General features: G+C 39.2%; 1 protein-coding gene across 2 annotated transcripts in view; it reads left to right on the top strand.

The window, feature by feature from the left end:
* Positions 1 to 23,032, top strand: part of LOC144642881 (uncharacterized) — a 69,777-nt gene that overhangs the window by 41,106 nt on the left and 5,639 nt on the right. For both annotated transcript variants that reach the window (XM_078501981.1, XM_078501980.1), the window contains exons 24-37: positions 10,995 to 11,083; positions 11,806 to 11,908; positions 12,900 to 13,009; positions 13,758 to 13,855; positions 14,267 to 14,359; positions 15,295 to 15,403; positions 16,067 to 16,192; positions 17,237 to 17,338; positions 18,014 to 18,139; positions 18,934 to 18,987; positions 19,811 to 19,876; positions 20,443 to 20,637; positions 21,734 to 21,822; positions 22,346 to 22,432. In XM_078501981.1, coding sequence (XP_078358107.1) covers positions 10,995 to 11,083; positions 11,806 to 11,908; positions 12,900 to 13,009; positions 13,758 to 13,855; positions 14,267 to 14,359; positions 15,295 to 15,403; positions 16,067 to 16,192; positions 17,237 to 17,338; positions 18,014 to 18,139; positions 18,934 to 18,987; positions 19,811 to 19,876; positions 20,443 to 20,637; positions 21,734 to 21,822; positions 22,346 to 22,432 — 1,447 coding nt within the window. The remainder of the gene's footprint in view (positions 1 to 10,994; positions 11,084 to 11,805; positions 11,909 to 12,899; positions 13,010 to 13,757; positions 13,856 to 14,266; positions 14,360 to 15,294; positions 15,404 to 16,066; positions 16,193 to 17,236; positions 17,339 to 18,013; positions 18,140 to 18,933; positions 18,988 to 19,810; positions 19,877 to 20,442; positions 20,638 to 21,733; positions 21,823 to 22,345; positions 22,433 to 23,032) is intronic.

Genomic DNA, 23,032 nt, shown 5'->3' on the forward strand with positions numbered 1-23,032 from the left:
CTGCATGTGAACAAGAATTAGCATTAGCTTCCGTAATGGAACTGCTTGGATCTGAACCAGAAAGTACAGAAAGCGCAATGGACACCAGCTTAATTCAAGCGGCTATGCAAGGACCAAACATTCCTGCTTTACGCGAGAAGCTTGCAATCCTTGTTTCAACAGGCAAGTCCAAAGAAGCAATCGGTGTGCAGCTGACACACGAGCATGTGAAGCGCTTGACAGATAAAGAAGTTGAAAAGTACTTCAAGAGATATGAGGCATACGTTGGCACCAAGACAACGGAAAATCTTATTGACAGCGCGCTAACTCTTTTAACAAAATTAGCAAGTCTGTTTGTGCCCATGAAAAATATTGAAGCTTTACAAAAAGAGCTTAAAAATGACTACATTATAAACAGCGAGCTTTCCAATCTTGTCGGCAGTTTGTCTTTCAATTACGGCAAGCTTCTTGCTCCTGCTTCTGCTGCTTTGATAACAGCAAAATATATTGATTACGACTCAGCAAGTTCATCAAAAAAACAGTCAGATCTTGATGAAATCGCCTCTGAGCGGCAGGGCGCCACGGAAAAAAGCTCCGAAGGCACCTTTACTGAGTAATACTCACAAGACTTCCTAAACAAAGCTAAGAAAATACTGAATAATTAATGAGCAATGCTTAGAAATTGCTTAGCAAAAGATCTTGCTGAGCAAATTTCTATTTAAATATTATTTTTTCATAAATATAATGGCCGAGCTCGAACAACGTGAATTGGAAACTCCTGTTTCTACCTCTTCTCCTGTCACTTCAACAACTCCTGCAACAAAGCCTGCCAAAAATCCAAAGAGAGTTGCTGCTGGCAAGCTTGCAGCTGAAAAAACAAAACAGGCTCGTGAAGCACAGAAAAAAGCTTCTATCGAGGCTGCTGCAATAATTGCAAAAGAAAAGGAAAAGAAATCTGCGGCTGCAAAGCGAAATGTAACACCACCGGCCGTAACGGAACCAGCTCCGCCCGAGGCTCAGCCGCAATCAAGCGGTCTCACCACAAATCAATGGATATCTTTGCTTGGTATCGGCGTTGCAATCGTTACAACTTATGTGAAACGCGAAGACATAAAAGCCTTTATAAAGGAAAAAAGAAGTCCAACATTTAAAGCTCCGCCAACTCTTATAACTGATGACACACCAGTTACAGCAGAAAGTATTGGAAGGGTTGCAACGCGTTCTTCAGACACGCGCCAAACGGGCTCTAGAATTCCGCAACCAACAAACCAAAATGGCTCAAAAAGAGGAATCCGTCCGATGGATTAAAAAAATTATTAAATAATTTTCATTTAAACATTCGATTTTTTTAAAGTATACAAAACACGATGACCGACACGAGGACATACACTATGCCTGACCCAATGGATTTTGGAAGCTTTGTTTTGTTGAGTCATTGTGCCAAATGCTTTGAAAAATGCTTTGAAGAAGATGAGGTACAAGCAACAGCTGCTATGGAATGGATAAAAGCCTTTTTTAACCAGCTGAAACCAGAAGGATTAAAAATTTTAAATGCTATTGCTGAAAAATCTGTGCAAAGTTTAAACAGGCAGTATAAGGATTTAATTGGTAAAGTTAGCCAACTTGGAAAAGAGTATGAAAAAATAGAAAATGAAGAAAAAAGAAAAGAGAAGATTGAAGAAGCAAAAAGTTTGGTTTGTGCTGAAATGGAAAAAATCTTTATTTCCATGTTCCATGATGTGCTTGACCAACTAAAGTTTTTATGCAAGTAATTTTTGTGTTACTGGCTAACTTTACCAATTAAAGCTTTTTTTTCTTTATTATAACGATGAAGCTACCGCGAACTTTTGATGAGGAATATGAAGAGGACAACCAACAAGAAGAAGCGCGCGAGCGCCAACGAGTCTATAATGAAGGGTACAACGCAGGTATCGAAAGCACAAAAAAAGTTGCAGCCGGCGCTGCATGAAAAAAAATTTTCAATTGAATACTTTTTTATTATTTTATACTGAACTGTCATGTCCGACAACAAGCTCGTGAAAACGCTCATGGATGCCGCCACCATTACAGGTCTCGCCGCCGGAATCGGCTGGGCTGCCAAAAAAGTTGTAAAAGAAAACTTCACATCCGACCCAAGCAGCAGTTTTATGAACTATGTAAAGTTCACAGCCGTCGTGGCTGGCAGCGTTGCACTTAAACAATATCTCGAGGACCAGAAAATTCTCCCCACCAATTAAAAAAAATTCGCATAATATAATAACAAAGTTCTACTATGGCAAGCGTAGCGATTATGGCTGGCGGAGCTATCTTGAACGCTGCTGCTTTCATTGGCGGCAACTACCTTGCTCGAGCTTTGGGTGGCGGAGATGACGCCGCTTTAAAAGAAAAAGAAAGGCACGACAAAGCTCTAGAGGCTTACCAGGCAGCTTATGCGAAATACTCTCGCGACCGCACCAAGCTCCTCGACTGGATACAAACCAACGCGGAAATAAAAGAGCAGGCCAAACAGAACTTTACGAACACAGACTACGCTTTCAAACTCTACAACCAGGCACATCCTGACAAACAAATGATTCCTCCGAAAGAACCCAAGTTCTCTGATTTTTATCAGCCAAGCGAGCAGCAGAAACAAGGTGAACTGATGTTTGTTGGCGCAGGCGCGCTTGCTCTTGGGTACGCTGCCTTTCGGTTTCTTTAAACGTTTCTTTTTTTTCTTGTATACGCATGGATGCAAAGATTTTTGCGGAGCAAAACTTTTCGAAGAAAATCTCGAAAGTCTACTATAGCCCCCAGGGCTACTGGAAGGGAATTGCTGCGATAAAAAAATTAGCCGAGGCTTCTAAGGTTTCCGAAGATGCCGCAAAAAAGTGGCTAGTTAAGCAGGCCCTTTGGCAGATCTACCTACCGGCACCACGATACGTTCCTCGCCCAAAATTCGATGTTTCTTCTCCTAACGCGGTCCACCAGGCGGACCTTCTTTTTCTGCCACACGACAAACTGCCGCGAGGGCGAAAAGTTTACAAATACGCGCTGACTGTTGTTGGCGTTGCCAGCCGTTTCAAAGAGGCCGAGCCTTTGACCTCCAAAGATTCAACTGAGGTTGCAAAAGGTTTTCAGACAATTTACAGGCGAAGTGCACTAAAATGGCCACAGATGCTGCAAGTTGACCCTGGTCGCGAATTCATGGGATCTGTTACTAAAGAAATGGAAAATCATAAAACCTATATTAGACGCGGGCGTGTTAATATCCACAGAGATCAAGCTATTGTTGAACGTTTTAATCAAACACTGGCAGGGCGCCTGTTTGGTTATCAGTACGGTGTCGAGATGAACCTGCCATCTGGCCAGCGGTCGACAGCGTGGGTAAAAAGGCTTCCCGAAGTTGTTACCGCTCTGAACAACGAAGTTACCAGTCTTACTGGAAAAAAACCTGCTACTGCAATCAAAGAAAAGGCTGTTTCGTCAAAACCGTCCTCAAAATATACAAGACCTGTTGGCAAGAAAGAAAAAAAACTCCCCTCTCTCGTTAATGTGCGCTTTCTCTACCAACCTGGCGAGCTGGAAGGCGGCGTAAAAAGGGCTACAGATCCGATTTGGTCATTAAAAGTCTACAGCATTGAAAGGTCTGTTACTAAACCTAATCAGCCAGTTCTTTATTACTTGCACGATGGTCCAAAGCGCGGCTTCGTGCGTGAAGAATTGCTTGTTATTCCTCCAAATACACAGTTACCACCAAGCACTTAGTGCTTGAGCCCCTTGGGCTCAGAAAAGCTATAAACGTTCTGTCGGGGCCCCAGCCCCCTGCAACAAAAATACGAACCTTTTTTATGGGAATTTCTGGCGTTGCAGCCGGCGTTGCTACTTCTTTTATTGTTCAGCGAGTCATTTAAACACTTGCCCCTTCTCGGTACAGCAAAAAAAATGTTCTGTCTCCTCGTGTTTTGCGTCGTCGCTGTCACTGGTTTCTTTTCTCACACGGGTGCGTGCCGGTGCCCCTTGGGCACTCCTGAGTGGCTTTTTATTTATTAAAGCACTCTAGAGAGACCTTTGCTTGGCGGCTAGTTAGTTTTTTCACCCCCTTTTATGGGGCGGTGGGCTCTTTTTTTTGCCCCTTCTCTGCAAGAGCTTCGCTCTCGTGCTCCGCACCCATCCGATAGTGCCCATATGCCAAAGTGTTTATCCCATCTTCATTTATCCATCTCTTTGTGTCAAATGGCGACAGCGATTTTTTGTTTACCACTATTGAATGCATCTCGTGGGCATAGCTTCTTAGCATGTGCATTTCGTGAAAGCTTTCCTTGTTTTGAAAAAGTGCATCTTTGAAGTCTTTATGATTTATCTCATTTTTCGTCACGCACTCTTTCACCCCCTTTGCCTTTTTTATATTTTTTTCGTCCACTTTCAGCGTGTTACAACATTTTGACCCACTTGCTTTCGGATGTTTCTCTTTTATTTTTTTGACCAATTCTTCGTCGTTTGCCATTATTACCTGCATTTTTTCCCCTTCGCAAGTGCACTCTTTTATTTTTGCCTCAGGAAAGTTTTTCTTTATTTTTTCGATTTCATTTTCGCTTTCACCTTCTGTCATTATTGAATACATTTTCGGCCTCAAACAAACACACTCTGAAATCAGTTTTCCTGCGCATTCGTCTTTCATTTTCCCCAACACCTTTTTGTTTTCTTTCGAATAAAGTGAATGCTCTTCGGGGTAGTCGCTTGTGTCGTACTCGCCGATGTTTTTTGCCATGTCCGCGTAAACGTCTTCTGTTTCTATCACAAGCAAAAGGCTGTCTGTGTCTGTATACAAAAGCTCGCAACGCTCCCCGTACTCCTTTTTCAGATGGTTGTAAAAGAAGTCATACATGCATAGCTTGCTTACGTCAAGGATAGTCATGCCTGTGTAGACCGGTTTATTGAGAAACAGCTTACTTTTTCGCATGTCTATTCCGACAAGATCGTTTGAAAACATCACGTGCCTTGAATACAATGGACTTGCGACCAATTTTCTTATTTTATTTGTCTCGTCGCTTCTCACTATTCTTATGTCTACACGGTTTCTCAGGTTTTCCATTGTTTTTCCAAAAACCGAGTTGTTCATTAGCTTGTAAAAGGTCTTTTCAAAGTTGTTTTTTGCTTTTTTTCGGAATTCTGTGTTCATCCGGATGTAGGGCTCCATCCAGCATTCCTGTTCAAACTCTAAAACCCTGTGCACTTTTTTGAGTTTCATTCCCTGTTTTAAATAAAACTGCAAGTTTCGGTAATGCACGACGTAATTGGTTTTGTCTTCAAGCGTTAAAACAAGCTTTTCAGTGTTTGGGGGGTTTAATTCAAGATCATTCATTAATTTCTTTTGGTAAGGCGAATACATTTCTTTGTCTATTTTCTTTTTCTCTGGCGCTAATGGGTAACTGTCGTGAGCGTCATGCAGCTCTTTCGGATATTCTAACTCCACCTCCATAATCCATCCAGTTTTTGCATGCTCTTTTTTTGTCATTATTTCTTTTTCTGTTGGCATAACCTTTTTCCATCTAAAACCACTTTTCGGAAGCGGCTTGCTCATTGCCCACCCGTAAAGGTTATTCGCATCGAGATACATTATGTATTTTTTTGGTTGACTCGGATCAAATCCCTTAACATATGGGTTGTTCGCCTTTGCATATCTCTTGCTTACCGACGAAATCCCGCCTCTTATTCCCCTTTCGACGAAGAGGTGCATTTCGTAGTCTGTGAGTAACTCAAGCTCCACACCTGTCTTTTTCAAAAGCGCATCCCAAGAAAGACCTGGCGACGTGTAATAATTTGCGGGATCCAGATTGTACTTCTCAAGGCATAATTTTCGAAAGTTTTCAAAAACGTCCGCTAACAGGGTAACGTCCGTTTTGACATACAAATCGTGGTAGTCTCCAAGATTTTGGCAGCCAAAGGTTTCCCACACTTTTTGCGCGTGTGCATACTCTTTGTCTGTTATGTGCTCGCCTGTAAGTTTACTGTAGAACTTTTCTTTTTTCGGCAAAGTTGTTTCTTTAAATCTTTCCCATGAGTCCATGTATTCATAGGGATAAATCCCCTTTTGTGTTAACAAGCCAAATTTTTCTATAAAAATGGTTTTTGCTTCTTTGTATCCTTCATCTGTTATGTGGATGTTATTGACAATTTGCCATTTTTCTTTAGTTTCGTCCCCACCTTTAAAAAAACTTTCACTCAAGTTGTTATAATTAAATTCCTCCCACACTTCAACGTATTCGCTTGGATATTTTCCGTTGTCTAACAACAGTTCACTTTTTTCAAAGAAAACCTTTTTCGTCATATTTAATGCATCCTTCGGCGTATCTTCTACAAGTTTTTCAAGCTTTCCAAGTAAAAAGTTCAAAGTGTCAATAAACCTTAAACCCCCCAGTGAAAATGTAATGTATTTTTCCATGTTGTTTGCAACACACTTTACCTCTTTCTGTGCCTCTTTTGAAATCTTCGAAATTGACTGCATCAAATGGTGAGCATCGTAGCCACTCAGGTTATGAAATGCAACTGGTATTTGAATATTTTTTGGATTTATTTTCATCATTAAGTTACACACGTTGTGCGCGGCTCCTCGAAAATTGCCTGTTATGTGACAATGATCCCTCACCGCATCCTTGTAGTTCGGCTGGATAAGCGGCTCTTTGCACGCTAGGCAGTTTTTTTGGTTTTCAGCGGCTAATTTGTGTGATTTTTTTTCAAGCTTTTTTAGCTTATAATGGTTCCCGCTATTAAGAGTATTCGCCAATTCTATTCTTTCGTAATAGCATTTTTTGTGTAACTGTCCTAAGTAATCAAACTCCTTTTTATTAGATTTAAGCCAAACCGGCAAAGAGTCTAAAAAGTTTTGTTTCACCAACGATTTTTCGCAGATGTGGCAGTTTTCGGCTTTTTTAAAGTTTGCCCAGTCTTTTTGCGTCATAAGGAGAGGTTTTGGCTTTGACAATTCATATCTTATTTTCTTTTCTTCAATTAAAAGACAGTTCAAAAATACTTCAACGGCGTTTTCTCCTCTGTAAACGAATGGTTTTTCGTGTTCACCATCACTTCTTACACGCGTGTAAGCGAATCCGCATGCCTCGTGCTTTTCTGTTTTGTACGTGTAACTTTTCTGGCGGTTCTCGGGCGTTTCTCGGCGCTCTTTTTTTAACAATGCCTCGCCGTCGGCGTAAATCGTATAAGGCGCTTTCATTTGTTTTTGGTAGTTTTTAAAAGAAAGGGTGTTTTTCTCCTCATCTGGCATTTCGATTCTTGTTGGCTTGCCTTTGACCCCATTGCAATACTTTTTGTGCTTTTCAAGCAAGTCTTCTCTTGTAAAATTTGTCAAACACATCATGCAAAAGTGTTTTTTGTTACTGTGTTTGGTTTGGTCGTGTAACAAAGCGCTAATTCTTTTTATAAAACAGTAGTGCTGTTTCAATCCTGACTCAATCAACATAAGGTTTATACGGGGTATTTTGTTTTCTTTTTCGCTTTGTCTGAGAGGTATCACACACCCGTCTTTCAAGTGCCACCCAAAAACATTTATTGCAAGGTTTCTGTTTTGCGCCTCAAGCCTGTCAATCTGCTTTAGGGGTGTCGGAAAATCGATTCCGTTGTAGTTTATGCCGTCATCAACGGGATATTTACTTGTTCTTTGAGGATCTTTTCCGTTCGCAGGCGGGAATAAAGCAGCTCTCAAAGCCCATTTTAAACACTGGTTGTCACTGTTTTGCACGTTAATAATTGCTTTTTTGTTTGCCAGTTTGGGAGGCAAAGGCAAGTAAGTTCCTCCGCGCAATGGCCGATAACGCGCAACATAGGTGTACGCCCTTGTTATTCTTTCAACAACCCACCCCGAGCCCCTCTCCGACCAAGCCTCGATTTCTCCCTTTGCTTTGTCAATAAATTCGTCAAACTCTTTTTTTATTCGGTCTTTGGTGTTTTTTGTAAAAAGACGCGGTTCTCTTTCTCTGAAATAGTGCTCCATGTGTTGCGTAACTCCGTTTCTTTTCATCGAAAATTTTACTTTAAGCCCGAAGCTTGCTTTTATGTCATTCAATTCTTCAATTTCACTTTCCAAAAGATCATAAAACTTTTTTTTGTGTTTTTTTGCAAAAATTAAAAGATCTTTGTTGTTTTTTTCGGTTTCGGGTATGTCCATTTTCCATACTCGGAGCCAATCGTTAAAATCGGTGTTGGCCAGTAAAAAAGACAAATTTCTTTGCGGGTTTCTTTGAAATTCACGGAGGTTTTCCTCCATCATAGCTTGCAAAACTTCTGACGAATATCTTGCGGCAGCCATTTGGTGCATATACAAAGTAAAAAATATTTGTTCAATTGAAAAATAATTCTGGCGCGCCTGTTCTTTGGGGCTTGGCGGGGGCCACTTGTTTTAGGACAGTCCTCAACAAGTGTTAAAAGGGTGCCTTTTTGCCTAGATACATGTGCATGGGTTGAAAGGCTGTCATCTAACCCCGACACACTTGCAATATGAGGGTTTTGGACGCAAATCCAAAAAAACAGTGAGGGGCGAGAATGGCGAAGCCGGCAGGCGAGCCAGGCGAAGCCCCGAACGCATTTTTTTGGATTTGCGCCAAAACCCTCATATTGCAAGTGTGTGTCGCGAAAATATCTGATTTGAGATACTCACGCATAAAAATAATTGTTATATAACGTTTATACATGTGACAAGTCACGTTTTTAACACGAGATAGCAAGTGTTGACGCAATACTAATGAGATACCCTTTCATCACCCACAGCGGCTAATGGAGTTCAAGTCTAATTTCCGGTCCAAAAATATCGCACGTAGACAAAAACAATTGTTATCATGGCGGGTGTTGAGCGCAGGTTGAGCGGAATGAAGAAGAAAGCGAGTTCTTCTAGGTTTTAGAAAATCTCTCAAGAGTTTTGTTCACAAAACATTTAAAGACGAACAAAGGGAGTGTATTCGACGAATAGTTTGTGAAAGAAAAGATGATTTGGCGGTGCTTCCGATGGGATTCGGTAAGAGCGTGATCTATCACCAGTGGTGTCGAAGAGTACTACATCACACCACCAAAGACGCCAGACGATCGTGCCAGTGACGAAAACTACGACCTTTAAATGACTGACCTGAGCCTTGCACAAAATCAGCCTTTGCAGAATTCAAATTTTGAAAACCATCCGATCAGCTCGTAATGTGAGTCTTATGCGTATTTTCTCGTCTTTTGCCCGATAAAATGTGCGAAACATTCATTTTTCCGTGCTACGGCGGAATTTTAAAATAAATAAATATTATCGCTGAAAAGGGTTTCTTGAAAGTTGGGACAAGCATGTTGCCTCATCCTCGGTGTAAGAAGAACGCGAATAAATGATTATTTACTCGTGTTTAGCGAGACTAACGCAATCGATTGTCGCGAATGTGAAAGACTTGTAAAAGTACAAATTTGCATTCTTAATCGTTTTAGGTTAAATATTAGCGCTCCTTTAGTGTGTTAGACGCTTGTACCAGTCCAAACTTGCGTTCTTACGTTCTTGGTTACATATTAGCGTCGCTTTAGTCTGTGAAAGACTTATACATTGCCTTCAAGTGTTGGCTGACGCTTTGTTCACCCACACCGAAAAGAAATCCCTTGCATTGAGAACGCGAATGATTATTTACTCGTGTTTAGCGTGACTAACGCAATCGATTGTCGCGAAAACAAATCCTTTAGGTTAAATATTAGCGCGACTTATACGTTGCCTTCAAGTGTTGACTGACGCATTGTTCAACCACACCGAAAAGAAATCCCTTGAATTGAGAACGCGAATAAATGATTATTCACTCGTGTTAAGCGTGACTAACGCAATCGATTGTCGCGAAAACAAATCCTTAGTTGTGTCATATCGGATTTGAGATACTCACGCATAAAAATAATTGTTATATAACGTTTATACATGTGACAAGTCACGTTTTTAACACGAGATAGCAAGTGTTGACGCAATACTAATGAGATACCCTTTCATCACCCACAGCGGCTAATGGAGTTCAAGTCTAATTTCCGGTCCAAAAATATCGCACGTAGACAAAAACAATTGTTACCATGGCGGGTGTTGAGCGCAGGTTGAGCGGAATGAAGTAGAAAGCGAGTTCTTCTAGGTTTTAGAAAATCTCTCAAGAATTTTGTTCACAAAACATTTAAAGACGAACAAAGGGAGTGTATTTGACGAATAGTTTGTGAAAGAAAAGATAATTTTCGTTCTTAATCATTTTAGGTTAAATATTAGCGCCCGGCTTCAGTGAGTGAGACGCTTGTACTAGTACAACGCTTTAGACTGTGAAACACTGAACCACTCACATTCTCGATTAGTTGTGTCATATCTCATTTGAGATACTCACGCATAAATAAAAATAACTGTTATATAACGTTTATACATGTGACAAGTCACGTTTTTAACACGAGATCGCAATTGTTGACGCAGTACTAATGAGAGACCCTTTCATCACCTACAGCGGAATATGTGACAAGTCACGTCTTTAACACGAGATCGGAAGTGTTGACGCAATAATAATAAGAGACCCTTTCATCGCCCACTAAGCGGAAAGAACTCCCTTGAGAAATTAAAACAGTCCCTTGAGAAATTAAAAAAGTCCCTTGAGAGTAGACAAGAATGTTCCAAATTTTGCCCACATCACTCCTAATCTCCTACTTCTGCTTGTAAACGAGCAAAATAGTCGAAAAAACGTAGCGATTTGCCAGAATAAAAAACTTCTGAAAATAACGGTCTTGTCCCAATAATAACACTCCAGCCTATAGAAACAATTAATCATGTTCATTTGATGTCAACTTCCGTAAACGATCAGTATAATGCAATCTTCACCAATTAAACTGAATTTATCACTAAATTTGAAAAAAAAAAAAAGATTTACTACAAACAATTACAACCCCATAAACTGCTATCTCAAATAACAATTGAGATCCAACTGAAGGAAACTTGCAGAACGTATGCGTCTATAAATGTAATGTTTCCATTGTGATCTCTCTTTTTTTTTCTTTAGATACTGTTGCTGCGATAAGTGAAAAGCAGAAAATGTTGCAAAAACAGCGAAAAGAAATCGAGGAAATAGAGAGGAATTCAGACAGAGAGGTAGGCTTTGATAAAAAAAGGTTGGCGCTTTATTTCTGTGCAGGTGATGTTACCAAACAACACGATTTATTGGAGCTAGGATATGTGAATTCGTTTCGTCGTCTATATACAGTAAACACCCGCGTATAAGAACCTACAATTTTCTAAGTTTGGCAAAATAGGTTAGGGGTAGTTATTGGTAATTTAGGCTAAGTAGGTTCGTAATAAGGTTCTTAATTTCTAAGGAGGAGCCATAGTTTTTGATTGTACGAGAAGAAAAAAAATGGGTTTGGTCCTTCATTATGCAGCATTTATTCATAACTGTATTGCTTCAAGCCTCATGCAAGGTCCAAAGAAGACAATTACAGTCTATGTGAATCTGTCTTTTCTTTATTTGTAAATACAGTTTGGGATGTTCTGTTAAAAATGTTCATAAAAATTTTCTATAACCCACATATAAGAACCTGCTGAAATTTGCTTGGCTAAACAGGTTCTTATATTTTAGGGTATTAAAATGGCAAATTTCTGCCAGCAGGTTCTTAAACCACTAGGTTCTTACACGCGGGTTTTACTGTATTGAAAACAATATTATTTTACTAAGATGGAGCGGCTCACATGTGAAAGAAGCGAAGTTTGAGAGTTGCGATAGGAAAATGCTGCTAAGTGCGAAAATAACACGGGTGGTTACATGTATATTATCGGTGGAAAATCTTTAAGAAGAGTGTTCATTAATTTTTCCACAGGCTGCCGAAGAAATTGAGGCTCTCAGAGATCAACAGATACGCGAGGGAAATCAGACGATAAAAAACAATGCTCAAAAAATGTACCAAGAGCTAGTTAATAAAGGTAAAAAGATGATATAAAAAGCTTATCATTGACTTATTGATTGTTACTTGGGTACTTACCTATTTTCCGTAAGTCGTCACCGCTTTTCGGGGCAGTAGGGTAAACAGCGCACTAGCCAAAATCTCGGTTTTTTCTAGTCGATTGGGAGATTTATCCTGCGTCATAATAGATGATGACGATTTTCCGCGGATTCTAATGCGCGCGCTTCCCACGAATAATTTCAAGTTTGTGTTGTTACATTTTATTTCGGCTTCCTTTTTAGATTTTCTTCCAGCTTTTTTAACACACTTTTGGTATTGTTTTGGGAAACTATGAAATCATTTGGAAGCGAAGGTGGCAAAAATTCAGTATTTTATATCGAAACATTGTAATATTTTAAAGTTTTGTTCTATATTTTTTTTGGAATTCCCGTTAACAACCTCAGATTTTCTATGGTTTATTTTTCAGCTACTCAACTTGCTTCACAATTATCTAAGACCACTTCCACTTGCCTTAATTTGTAGTACTCCCTAAGTATAATAAGTTTATTGCTTAAAGGGACTATGTCACGGCTAAGTTAACCTTATGTTATTAAATTTTGCCAAATATTCGCTATGAAACTAAATGTTTGCAAAGAAATTAATTCTTTGATACTAAATGACAAAACCATAGCTTCCTTGCAGCTAAATGTGTCTCCCGGGCGTCATAAATTAAAGTTACAAGCAGACAAGATTAACTTTGAAAACTTTTCCGCCGGACCATATTTCAAAAGCCCACATCGCAATCCGTTTCAATCTTCGACACTTTTGGCCATCCGTATCTTCTTTTGCATTTGGTGTGTTATTTAAATATTCCTGTTTTAAGAGGTTATTTTATACATTTAAACAAATTTGATGGTCATTTCCTATGACTAAGTTTGGCTAAAATCCGTGACACGGTCCCTTTAAGCCAATTTTAAACATAGACATGTTGGTATATAGTTTAAGAAACATGTTTTATTCCGTTGTTGTAGGTTTATCCGAATCTGAGAAGGAAGCTATTTTGGAGCGACATATGGCGGATGTTGCAATGCAACAAGAAGCTAGAGAAGAGGAACGAAGGCGGCAGAGAGAAATGCTGGAGGTAAGTTAAACAATTATACAGGCAGTCAGCAAGTCTTTTTTTTAACTATCAGCTTTTTATCGTTAGTTCTCGCTGTGCCGTGGACGTCCTAGAGCGGTGTTTCAAAAATTCTACGTTTGGCCGATGTGGTGAATTTTGTCTGAATTCCGAGCGAAGGAAATTTCACGATTCGTAATAGACTTGGCATTAATAGAAAGGCATATTTTACACAATAATACGGTTTCTGAGAGTTTCGAATTTCGTTTCGAGTGTGTTCTTATTTTAACTTGTTTTATTTTTGACTAACATCTTGTCACAGCTTTAAGCATCATAAAATACATAGTTTGGATGGCGGGTGTTTTCCTTGTGTCACAGACTGATTTGAACTTAGTGAAACTCCTGTACTTTTAGTCATTTAGAGCAGTTTTCACTTGAGTGTCGAAAGGAACTCGCATTTGCTTAAGTTTTGCATTACTTCGCTTACTGATTGGTTTAATAAACATGATAAACCTGCGCCACTTTTTCAACCAATCAAAAGTAACAAAAAAGCCATTCGTGAGCTGCTCGCACACGTTTTCCCGCGCTTCGTCCCGGCTACATGCGTTTCCTCCGAGTTTTGATTGGTTCACTAGTTTGTCCGTGCTCTTTTTGATTGACAGAGTAACCCAATTGAAAACCGCTCTTAACAGCACAAACCAATTGAAAGCTCTCTGTTCATCATCTCTAATGTTTTTTTCTTGTTAACACGCTGAATTTTCTTTCTTTGCAGAAACGATTGGAAAAACAACGCGCTGCTTTAGAAAAGAAAATGAAAGAAGAGCAAAACGAGCAAGCGGAAATCAGGAAACAAGAAGACAAGATAGTGGGGTAAGTCTCCCTAAACTAAGTCTCCTAAACTGGAACAACTTCGTAAAGTTAAACAAATATAGACATACGAAAATCGCCATCAAGTTGAGTGAAATATAAAAATAACTACATCAGTGAAGGAACAGCTCAGTAACACAGCAAATACAAAAGAAGGTACGGATGGACAAAAGCTGAAAACGATTAAAACGGATTGCGATATGGTTTTTTTTAAACTGTTAGGCTGAACAGTTTTCAAAGGCAATCTCGTTTGTTTGTAACTTTTACTTATAACGCCCGGGAGACATATTTGTTTGTAGTGAAGCTATATGTTTTTTATCATTAAGTTTCATAGCGAGTATTTAGCAATACTTGATAAAATAGACCAAAATTAGCCGTTCCCTATAAATCTTTGACCTTCTTTCAATTTTACAGAGATTTGATAGTCAATCAAGTGGCCATGTCAGAAGAGGAAAGAGACAGAATCATTCAGGAACACGAGAAAAACCTTGCTGAACTAGAAAGCAGGTACTGTTACTTTGCCATCACATGTATTCACTACAACGTTCTTTCAAGTGAACGTGAATACACCTCTTGAAAAATTAGACTTTTCAGGTTTATTTTCACAACTGCTTAAGTTGTGTTCATAACTGCGAGGATCTTCTCTTCATTTATTCATCGTCCGCAGTTCAAATATATGTTTTCATATATTCATTATTTCATCTTCATCTTTCCCGGGTATATTACGAACCAATTTAATGACCAGCTCTCAGTTGGCTTGTCAGCTCAATTGGTTAGAGCGCTGCACCGGTATCGCAGAGGTCAGGGTTCGAGTCCCGACAAGCCTGATTTTTTCAGGTTTATTTTCACAACTGCTTAAGTTGTGTTCATAACTGCGAGGATCTTCTCTTCATTTAGACTTAACTTGTTAATTCGTCCGTAATTCTCCTTTATTCTTAATTCGTTAGATTCTCATTCTGAAAATCACGTGCTTAATTTTTGTTGGGTGAAAAAGCCCCAATCCTGTTTTTGTTTTCGAACTTGTCTCACGTTGGACATGGAAGTTGCGACCTTTTTCACATTGAAAGTATTTTGTAAATCAGACAATGACTTAATTTATCGTGGATCCCTTGCTAGAATCTCTTGGAATTTAATTTCTCTATTTGAAACTTCTAATTTGACTCAATCAAAGCAAAACTATTGGTAGAATCTCTTGGAATCTGAATTCTCTATCTGAAAATTCTAATCTGCCGGACTCAATCAAAGCAATGCATCTTACTATAAAGTGGACTCACAAGAATCTGAACAAGAATCTGGACTCACAAGAATGATGAGTGAGTCAACGAAACGTCATTCAAAACTACTTTCGCTAATTTTTTATTATTAATTGTCCATCTGAAAATCCCTCACTAAACTTGTCTAACGTGATTAAGCCATAAACCTGTTTTTCTTGTTACAACTAGTCTCACGTTGAACAAGCTACGGCAGCGTCAGATGTTGGAGGAAAAACTGGCTCAACGAAGAAAAAGAAGAATGGATCAATTAGAACAAAAGCAAATGAACGAGACTAAGGTATTAACTAATACACATAGCTTGTTCTCTTAGTTTGCTTGTGGCATTTTATAATCCGTACGCGATTGGTGGAAGCATATCACGTGATGCGATACCCTCCCCCCCATACATTTTGAGGATATTCCTCAATTTGCCTCGAAAATGCCGCCATTTTGTGTGTTCCTTTCTGCGTAAAAGGCCTTCTTTTACGGACATAACACAATCTTCCAATGTTGTGATTCGCTTTTTGAACGCAAAGTCGGGAATTCAAGACTAAAGTCTTTTTTCCCGGCATATGATTACTGGCGAGCGTAAGCAAAGTCATTCGAAAACCCATTTAGATGGATGGACTGTTGCTTGGCACTAGAAGAACTGGAATTTGCTTTCAAAAGAATTAGAAATGGCTATCATAGGAAATTTAGTGTGCAGTGCAGGCAGTAAGTTGTCCTTCCAGCCAATCAACGCCACTAATATTAATCGCGATTAAATATAAACATTGTGTATAATGATATGTAGAAATAATGTGGAAACAAGCCGAAAATGGAGGGTTTATAGAGATCGAATTGTTTTCGTTTAAAAGAAAATGTAATTTTTTTTCAGTTTACGAATAACTTCTGTGTGTTGTATAAAACCTTTAAAAAGAACCATGAAAAAGGAAGTTTCTTTCGAGTTTTTTTTCGGTAGGATCGCGATTACAGCGACAAGATTCTGGTGGAAGGTGAAGATATTGAGATGATAAAGAAACACGAGCAAGAAAAAATGGCGGCCATGAAGGAAGACGAGCTTCAACTTGAGGATGAAATGGAGGCGGTATGGAGTGATCTTTCCTATCTAGCTTGTCGTTTGATCTTTTAGATGGCTAATTCTTTGAAATATAATTGCTTGACTGAGAGACTTAATCTGCAAGCTGCCTTCGTACGATACGATACGTTACGATAATCTTTATTTCAACACGGACGACTCTCTAGCTATTAAATAACTTCTGCACGACTAACCTCGAATAAGCGCCCACCCTATCAGTAGTAAAAGTTAATAAGCGCCCAGCCTCGAATAAGCGCCCACCCCACCCCACTCCTCCGAAAACAACCTGAAGTGTACAAGAAGAGTATTGACCTTAGTGACAATTGGGTTGGATGTTGTTGACTAAGAACTTCTAAGACTTTTCCGGAGAGCGAGGTTTCTTAATATTTTGCAAAAACTTTTAATTAACAGCTAAAATTTTGCTTTAGCACATCTTCACGTTTTGTTATTATTCAATGTTTCGTCACAAAATAAAATTACTACATGCTGAAATGGTGAAAATTTAATAAGCGCCCAGCCTCGAATAAGCGCCCACGCTAAGGTTCCAAAAATTTAATAAGTGCCCAGGCCGCTTAATCGAATAAATGCGGTAAAGCTGCTTTCCACGAATGCCGTGCCTCAGAGTACTGGTCCGGGGGGGGGGGGGGGGGGGACTCGCATATGAAAGTGACGGGGATGCTCGTCGTCTCGCTTAGGGGTGTAAATGTCGGATTTTTGGTCTCGCTTAGGGTGTTCGGGGCAAAACGCCCAAAACGCCAATAATTTTAGCCATAATGGTCTCGTTTAGGGTTACACACGAAGAAATATAAAAATATAAACTCCATTCTCAGTTTTTTGGTATCTTTTAGGGGTCAAGAAAGCTTGAGCCACACCCAGATTGGTCTCTTTTAGGGGTTCTTTTGAAAATTTCCGACGAGCATCCCCGTCCGTTTCATGTGGGAGTCTCTCCCCCCCCCCCCCCCCCGGGGGTACTGGTCTTGTTTAACTAAATTTCTTACTTGTAAATTGCCCAAATAATGTTCTATCAATGAACTGTTTTTTTGTTGGTTACAGGTTCGCGAGGAAATGCTTGCAGAGAGATCCAAAAAACTCGAGGAACACCACGAGAAACTTGGAGCAATAATAGCAAAGCTACAGATCGAAAAAGCAAAACAGGTATTTATTCCAGGATCTTTTCATCAGATTGAATTTTGATTTCAGTTTCTGTATCGTTTCAGTGAAACTTTGTTCATGTTTTTGTCCTGTTCATTCTTGATCTCCCAAAAACATTAAAACCGGAAACATTTTAATGCAAGCCTGAGAACATTGGCCAGACGCTGAAAAAACTCTCGTCGACCTGCGTTGAAATTTAAACGTAATTTATTGCAAGTCATTAGAGGGTTCGCGTGAGTCTTGGGTAACCTGGAAAGTCGTGGAATTTTAGAGTTTTATTTTTCAGGCCTGGAAAGCCATGGAATTAAAGGGTGGGCCATGGAAAGTCATGAAAAATAATGATGGCTGTACAAAATAAATTGGTTTCTGGGCTTGCCAGAAATCAAGATGATTTTTGAACATTTCCAAAAAAATGATCAAATTTAGTTCATGGAAAACTTTGAAAAGTTATGGAAAAGGTCATTGAGAGTAAGGGAATTTCAAAAGCTGAAAGGAGTATGAAACCAGCTGATCAACACAAATGTGGCTTAGTCCTGCCTGGCCAAACGAAATTCCATATAGACAGAAGTAAGAGAATGGCGTCTGCTTGCGACTTTGTTTGCTCAGGGCCTTATGTTGCTTGGTCAAAACGTTATTGAAACGAGTATAAAAATAATTTTCCATCTTTTTTCTATACAGATTTCGAAAATTGCTATGCAGCAGCAGGCGTTAGGACAGCTTCAAGCTGGGCTTGTTGATGAATTAGAATCCAAAGGAACATTCCAGGATCCCGAGACACAGAAAATCATGGAAAAATACCAAAAGGTACGACGTCATCATCAGGCTTGAAATGTTAATTCTCCCAACTTAACTCCATCCTTTTTTTTAATGTTTGTTCTGAAAAATTAGATGTATATCAAGGCAAAGTCTTTGTTGATGTTTTTGTCTATTCTCATTACCTATGTGCTTGAAAATACGTTGTTGGTATCAGGAGAAGTTATCGTTTGGTCACTCTTTGGTATTGAAGGGTGATGTTAACATTTTTGCTTATGATAGTTTGGAAAAGACAAAGCGAATATACGAAAACATATATACAAACTGCGGATAAATGATCAGATGGAATGTATGAAATGGTCCTCGCAGTGTGTAAGCAATTTAAGCAATTGCATTTTTAGCCTGAAAAGAATTCAAGGCTATAACGGGATTCGAACCTATGACCTCCGCGATACCAGTGCGTTGCTCTACCAACTGAGCTACGAAGCCTTGATACGTTGGGAGCAGGTCATGATCAATTGTGGGTCGTTATGTCCCGCATGTGGAGTAGATGACAAAGGGAATATTTGAAAGTCATATATGTGAACTGCGGATAAATGATGAAATGCATGAATTGATGCTCGCAGTGTGTAAGCAGAAGAAGAAGAAGTTGGTTCCATATTGCAAATTTCCCCATTTTTTAAATTAAGTTTCTTATTGTAGTATAAGGTCTTTGCTGCATACAAATGGACACTAACAAATATTAATAAATTGTGGAAGTGAACAACTAAATATATAACAGCAACAGACTTAAATTGCACTTTACTGTTTAGTCCGTTATGTTTATTACTATTATTTTTGTTCAGGACACGAAAAACTTGGAAGATAATCTAAAATTACAGAAAGAAAAACAGGAGAAGGTAAGTTACCCTTTTTATTACTATGGTTATCATTCCCGTTACTATAGCGACAATACCATAACAAATGTAAGGATGTTGAGATCAGCACGACAGTGAAAGCAGCAATGTATGCAACTAGTCCAGTCCCTGAACTCTTTCTTCCGCGCGCCCTTTATAGGGGTTGAACCCAGGCGTGCAAAGAGAGCGTCCAGGATAACTTGCATGCGCATGCTCAGAACGAACCAATCAGAAGCCAGGAGAGTGGCGTCACTTGCTTGGGACCGGGCTTGGGACGCGCGCTAGGTCAAAACTGGCTCGCTCAAATGACGAATTTAACTACGCGACCGAGCGTAGTTAAAATGCAAGAAAAAAAGCTGTGCTCAATTGCATCCAAAACCAATTCAATAAACAGCTACAAAATACTAGGAATAGTTGACAGATAGCGATTTTTGTTTTGCTCGTTAGCATTTAGCAGACACTGACTGCAAAGCTAGGCTTTTAAAAGTTATTCCGGTGATTCTGCTTTAGTACACGGTCGCGTAGTTGAACTCGTCATCTGTGCGCGCGCGTTTTCAAAAGGGCTGCCAAATATGGTTTTTCCCCCAATTTTGGGGGGAAAACTGGCGCATGCGCATGCAAGTTATCCTGGACTCTCTCTTCGCGCGCCTGGGTTCAATCCCTATAAAGGACGCGCGGAAGAGAGAGTTCAGGGACTGGACTATGTATGCAACATGTTTAGAATTATTGCGATAGATCATTTGTGCCGCGTGAAGTTTTTCAACATCTTTTTTTAATGGGTTGCCATCGTGTTTCGTTCACTAACTTGTGAACTGTTTTAACTTAGGCGTTAAGAGAGCGCCTTCAACAACGGATGAAACAACGTGAGGAAACTCTTGTACTGCAGCAAAAGGTAACAAAGTTTTATCATTGTAAAATATAAATTATAATTAGAGGTAATTTGAACACAGTTACTGTTGATTATAATTTTGTTTCTAAGCACACCTTCCCATAAAATAAATAAAAGATTAATAAAAAGTAATCTTCTTTGTTTAGTGAGGTTAGCACATATTAGTCTTACGACTGACAAACCTGTGATCCTCGGATTCCCGATAATTAAAACTTACAAATGTTGGTTACATTGGAGGGATGAAAACCGGAGAACCAGGGGGGGAAACCCTCTTAGAAAAGACGACAAACCACAACAAACAATACCGACATATGACACGGGGTCCGGGGGTTAAACCCGGCCCACATTGGCGGGAGGCGAGGGTTCTCACCAGTGCACCATCCCTGCTTCTATAGATTTAATAGAGTGCGAGATAATTCTAAGGGAGATTTGGTGTTCATACCGCGAATTAAAAGGCAGAATTAGGTTATTCCTTCAATGACCGTTGGCTATAAAATTGAAGCCAGGCCAACGCGATGTTATCGTTAATTTTATTATATCATATGTTGTCTTTTTTTTTTCCATGCAAGGATGAGTTATCTCAATACATGAACAGCCTTAATGTGAATAACATGGCCATGAAGCTGAGGAAGGCAGCTCTAAAGGCAAGACACCAGAAAGACCTCAATGATCTTAGAACCCGGATGCAGAAGGAGATCGACCAATCAATTAACGAGCTGAAGATGGCGTCAGACATCAAGAGAATGCAGGCAGTAGAGGAACAGGTAACTCAAATGTAGTCCTGTAATGCTAGTCTAGTCAATGTTTGCTTTGAGTTTGTTATAGACAGGGTGGCAAATAGATGCAAATCTTCGAATTTCTTTTTTAATGCGCGAGCTAGAAGCATGCATCTTGAAAAGCACATTAACAGTACCACAAGGAAGTATTTCTTAATAGCTTTCAAACCTATAAAACTCTCTGCAAAATTGCTTTATTTGAATATCAACGAAGTTTGTGTTCTGAACCCCAGTCAGTGACTATCAAATGACAGTTATTGATAGTAGTTCTCTGTCATAATGTTCATTGTGCTGTACAAGGTTGTGTGGCTGAACTCCTAGTGAGTGACCATTCAAATAAAAGCTATTGTGCGGTTTATATATAATGCTGTACAAGATGGTTTTAACTTTCGAGTCTGTGGGTACAACCTTAGTGTGTGACCGTTCAAATGAAAGCTACTGAGCAGTACTTTGTTGTGGACGTCAGGGCTTGAGACTAACTTTTTAACTCACTGGTTTATTGGCCAAAAGTAATTTTTCACTAGTCAGGTATATTGATTTCTATCAAGAAAAGTTGACTTTTCTGAGTTTTTTACTAGCCAAATGGCTAGTAGGAATGCTAAACCTGGTAGCCAAAACCTAAATTTTAGTAGCCTTTGGCTAGTTGGCTACCGTTAGTCTCGATACCACAGTGGTACTTTTTATTACCTATGCAATACACGGTGTTTAGGCTTTTCAGTAAACATCTATTGTGTCGACTCAGATAAAAGCTACTTAACAGTACTTTTATGTGTGGGGCTGTTTGTGTGTCAAAATTTTGGAGAATAAAATTACCGATTTTGAGCTTTGTGGCTCTTGGAAGTGAAGCGTTAAACTGCTGGGGCTCCGGGAGTCAAAACAAATCGGAGGACTGTACGTTGTGTCAGTTTTTTATATAGAGAAGCAAGAAATGGAAAAAAACGTTGTATCAACCTTTTCATTGCAGTAAAGATGCAACAGGGTTTTTTATTTTCTTAATAATTGTCAACTTGTTACGTTTTGAAGCAGTTTGTCAAGCGACTTTAGAAATATGAGTTATCTAACTGTGTTTTTTGTTTTGTTTCAGAACATAAAGTTGATTTCGATTTTAGTCCAGCAAGGCAAACTACAAGAAGAGGAACTAGAGTCCGTTCTTAAGTTCCTTTTCCCTACAAAGTAAGTTTGTAACAACACACACTTATTGTACTGTGCGACCTTCTGTGAGGCACCAAGGGTTAAAATCTTTTGTGTAAAATGACATGTAGTTTATTATTATTAACTGGGTTCAAAAGCCAGCAACAATATAGCCCGTGAACAGGCCTCCTGGTGTGTTATAGCGCGAAATAAATTAACGTATGGCGCGAGCCATGCAATAATACTAGACACATGTTTATGAACGTTATATAACTAATAAGTGATGTTTATCAGTGTGTGTCCTTCTGTAGAAATTTTCCACGTTTTCCAAACTCGTCCTCTCCCACCCACCCCTAAAACAAGGCTAACTCAATCCGGACAAGACTTTATTCTCAATTAGTGTTCGGTATGGATTTCAAACTACATGAAAGTAAGAATCTAGCTAATAAACGAGTAAATCGAGAAAATTGTTGTCCAGACAATTGTTACAATCATTACCTTTGTTTGAAGTGCTATTGAGTTTAAAACAATAGATACGTTCAAACACCCATTTCTTCCTTTCTAGGTCATCCAACGAAATCGACGAACTTCTTTCTAGGATATACGGTCCAGGCCATACCAAGGACAGCAGACAGACTTTTCACGATCCGAGGTAAAATTCCAAAGAATAGAAAGAAGTACTGTATATAGTGAAAGTGACAGTTTGTTCTCACGTTGTAAGTTAAAAACGAAATTGCGTGCGTCCTCACTAAACTTAAAGGACCCTAGTCAGTCACACCTTTGTTTTTGTTTACATACAATAATTTCTGTATTATATTTTACCCGGAGCTTGTCTAAACGAAAGAGATCACTGTGAAACTTTTCAAGGTAATTAAACAGACTTCCAGTGACTTACAGCAATGCAATATTTCGCTTCATCATACAATTTTCATAATTTTTATGCCATCGAAAATGGTGAAGGCATACTAGGGTCCTTTATTGGAGACAAAGAGAATGTTGTACTTAAGAGAAACGCAATTACCTGATGTTTTCAAATTCTTCTCTCCTTGTTCAATACGGAGTAAACAAATGAACGCAGCGACGCGAAAGCAAAGGGAAGTTTCAACTCTAAAAGTGGGGAAATTTCGACGGAATGTGACATTTTTTTGAAAGAGTTACTTCAATTCGTTTGAATGATTATTTTATGTAGAATCAGAATTGTACAAATACTTGCACAAGAAAATAAAGCAATTTTTTCTATTTCATTTTTGAA

This window comes from Oculina patagonica, chromosome 2 (genome assembly GCF_052425735.1).
Source record: "Oculina patagonica isolate OP01 chromosome 2, crgOcupat, whole genome shotgun sequence".
Classification (NCBI taxonomy): Eukaryota; Metazoa; Cnidaria; class Anthozoa; order Scleractinia; family Oculinidae; genus Oculina; species Oculina patagonica.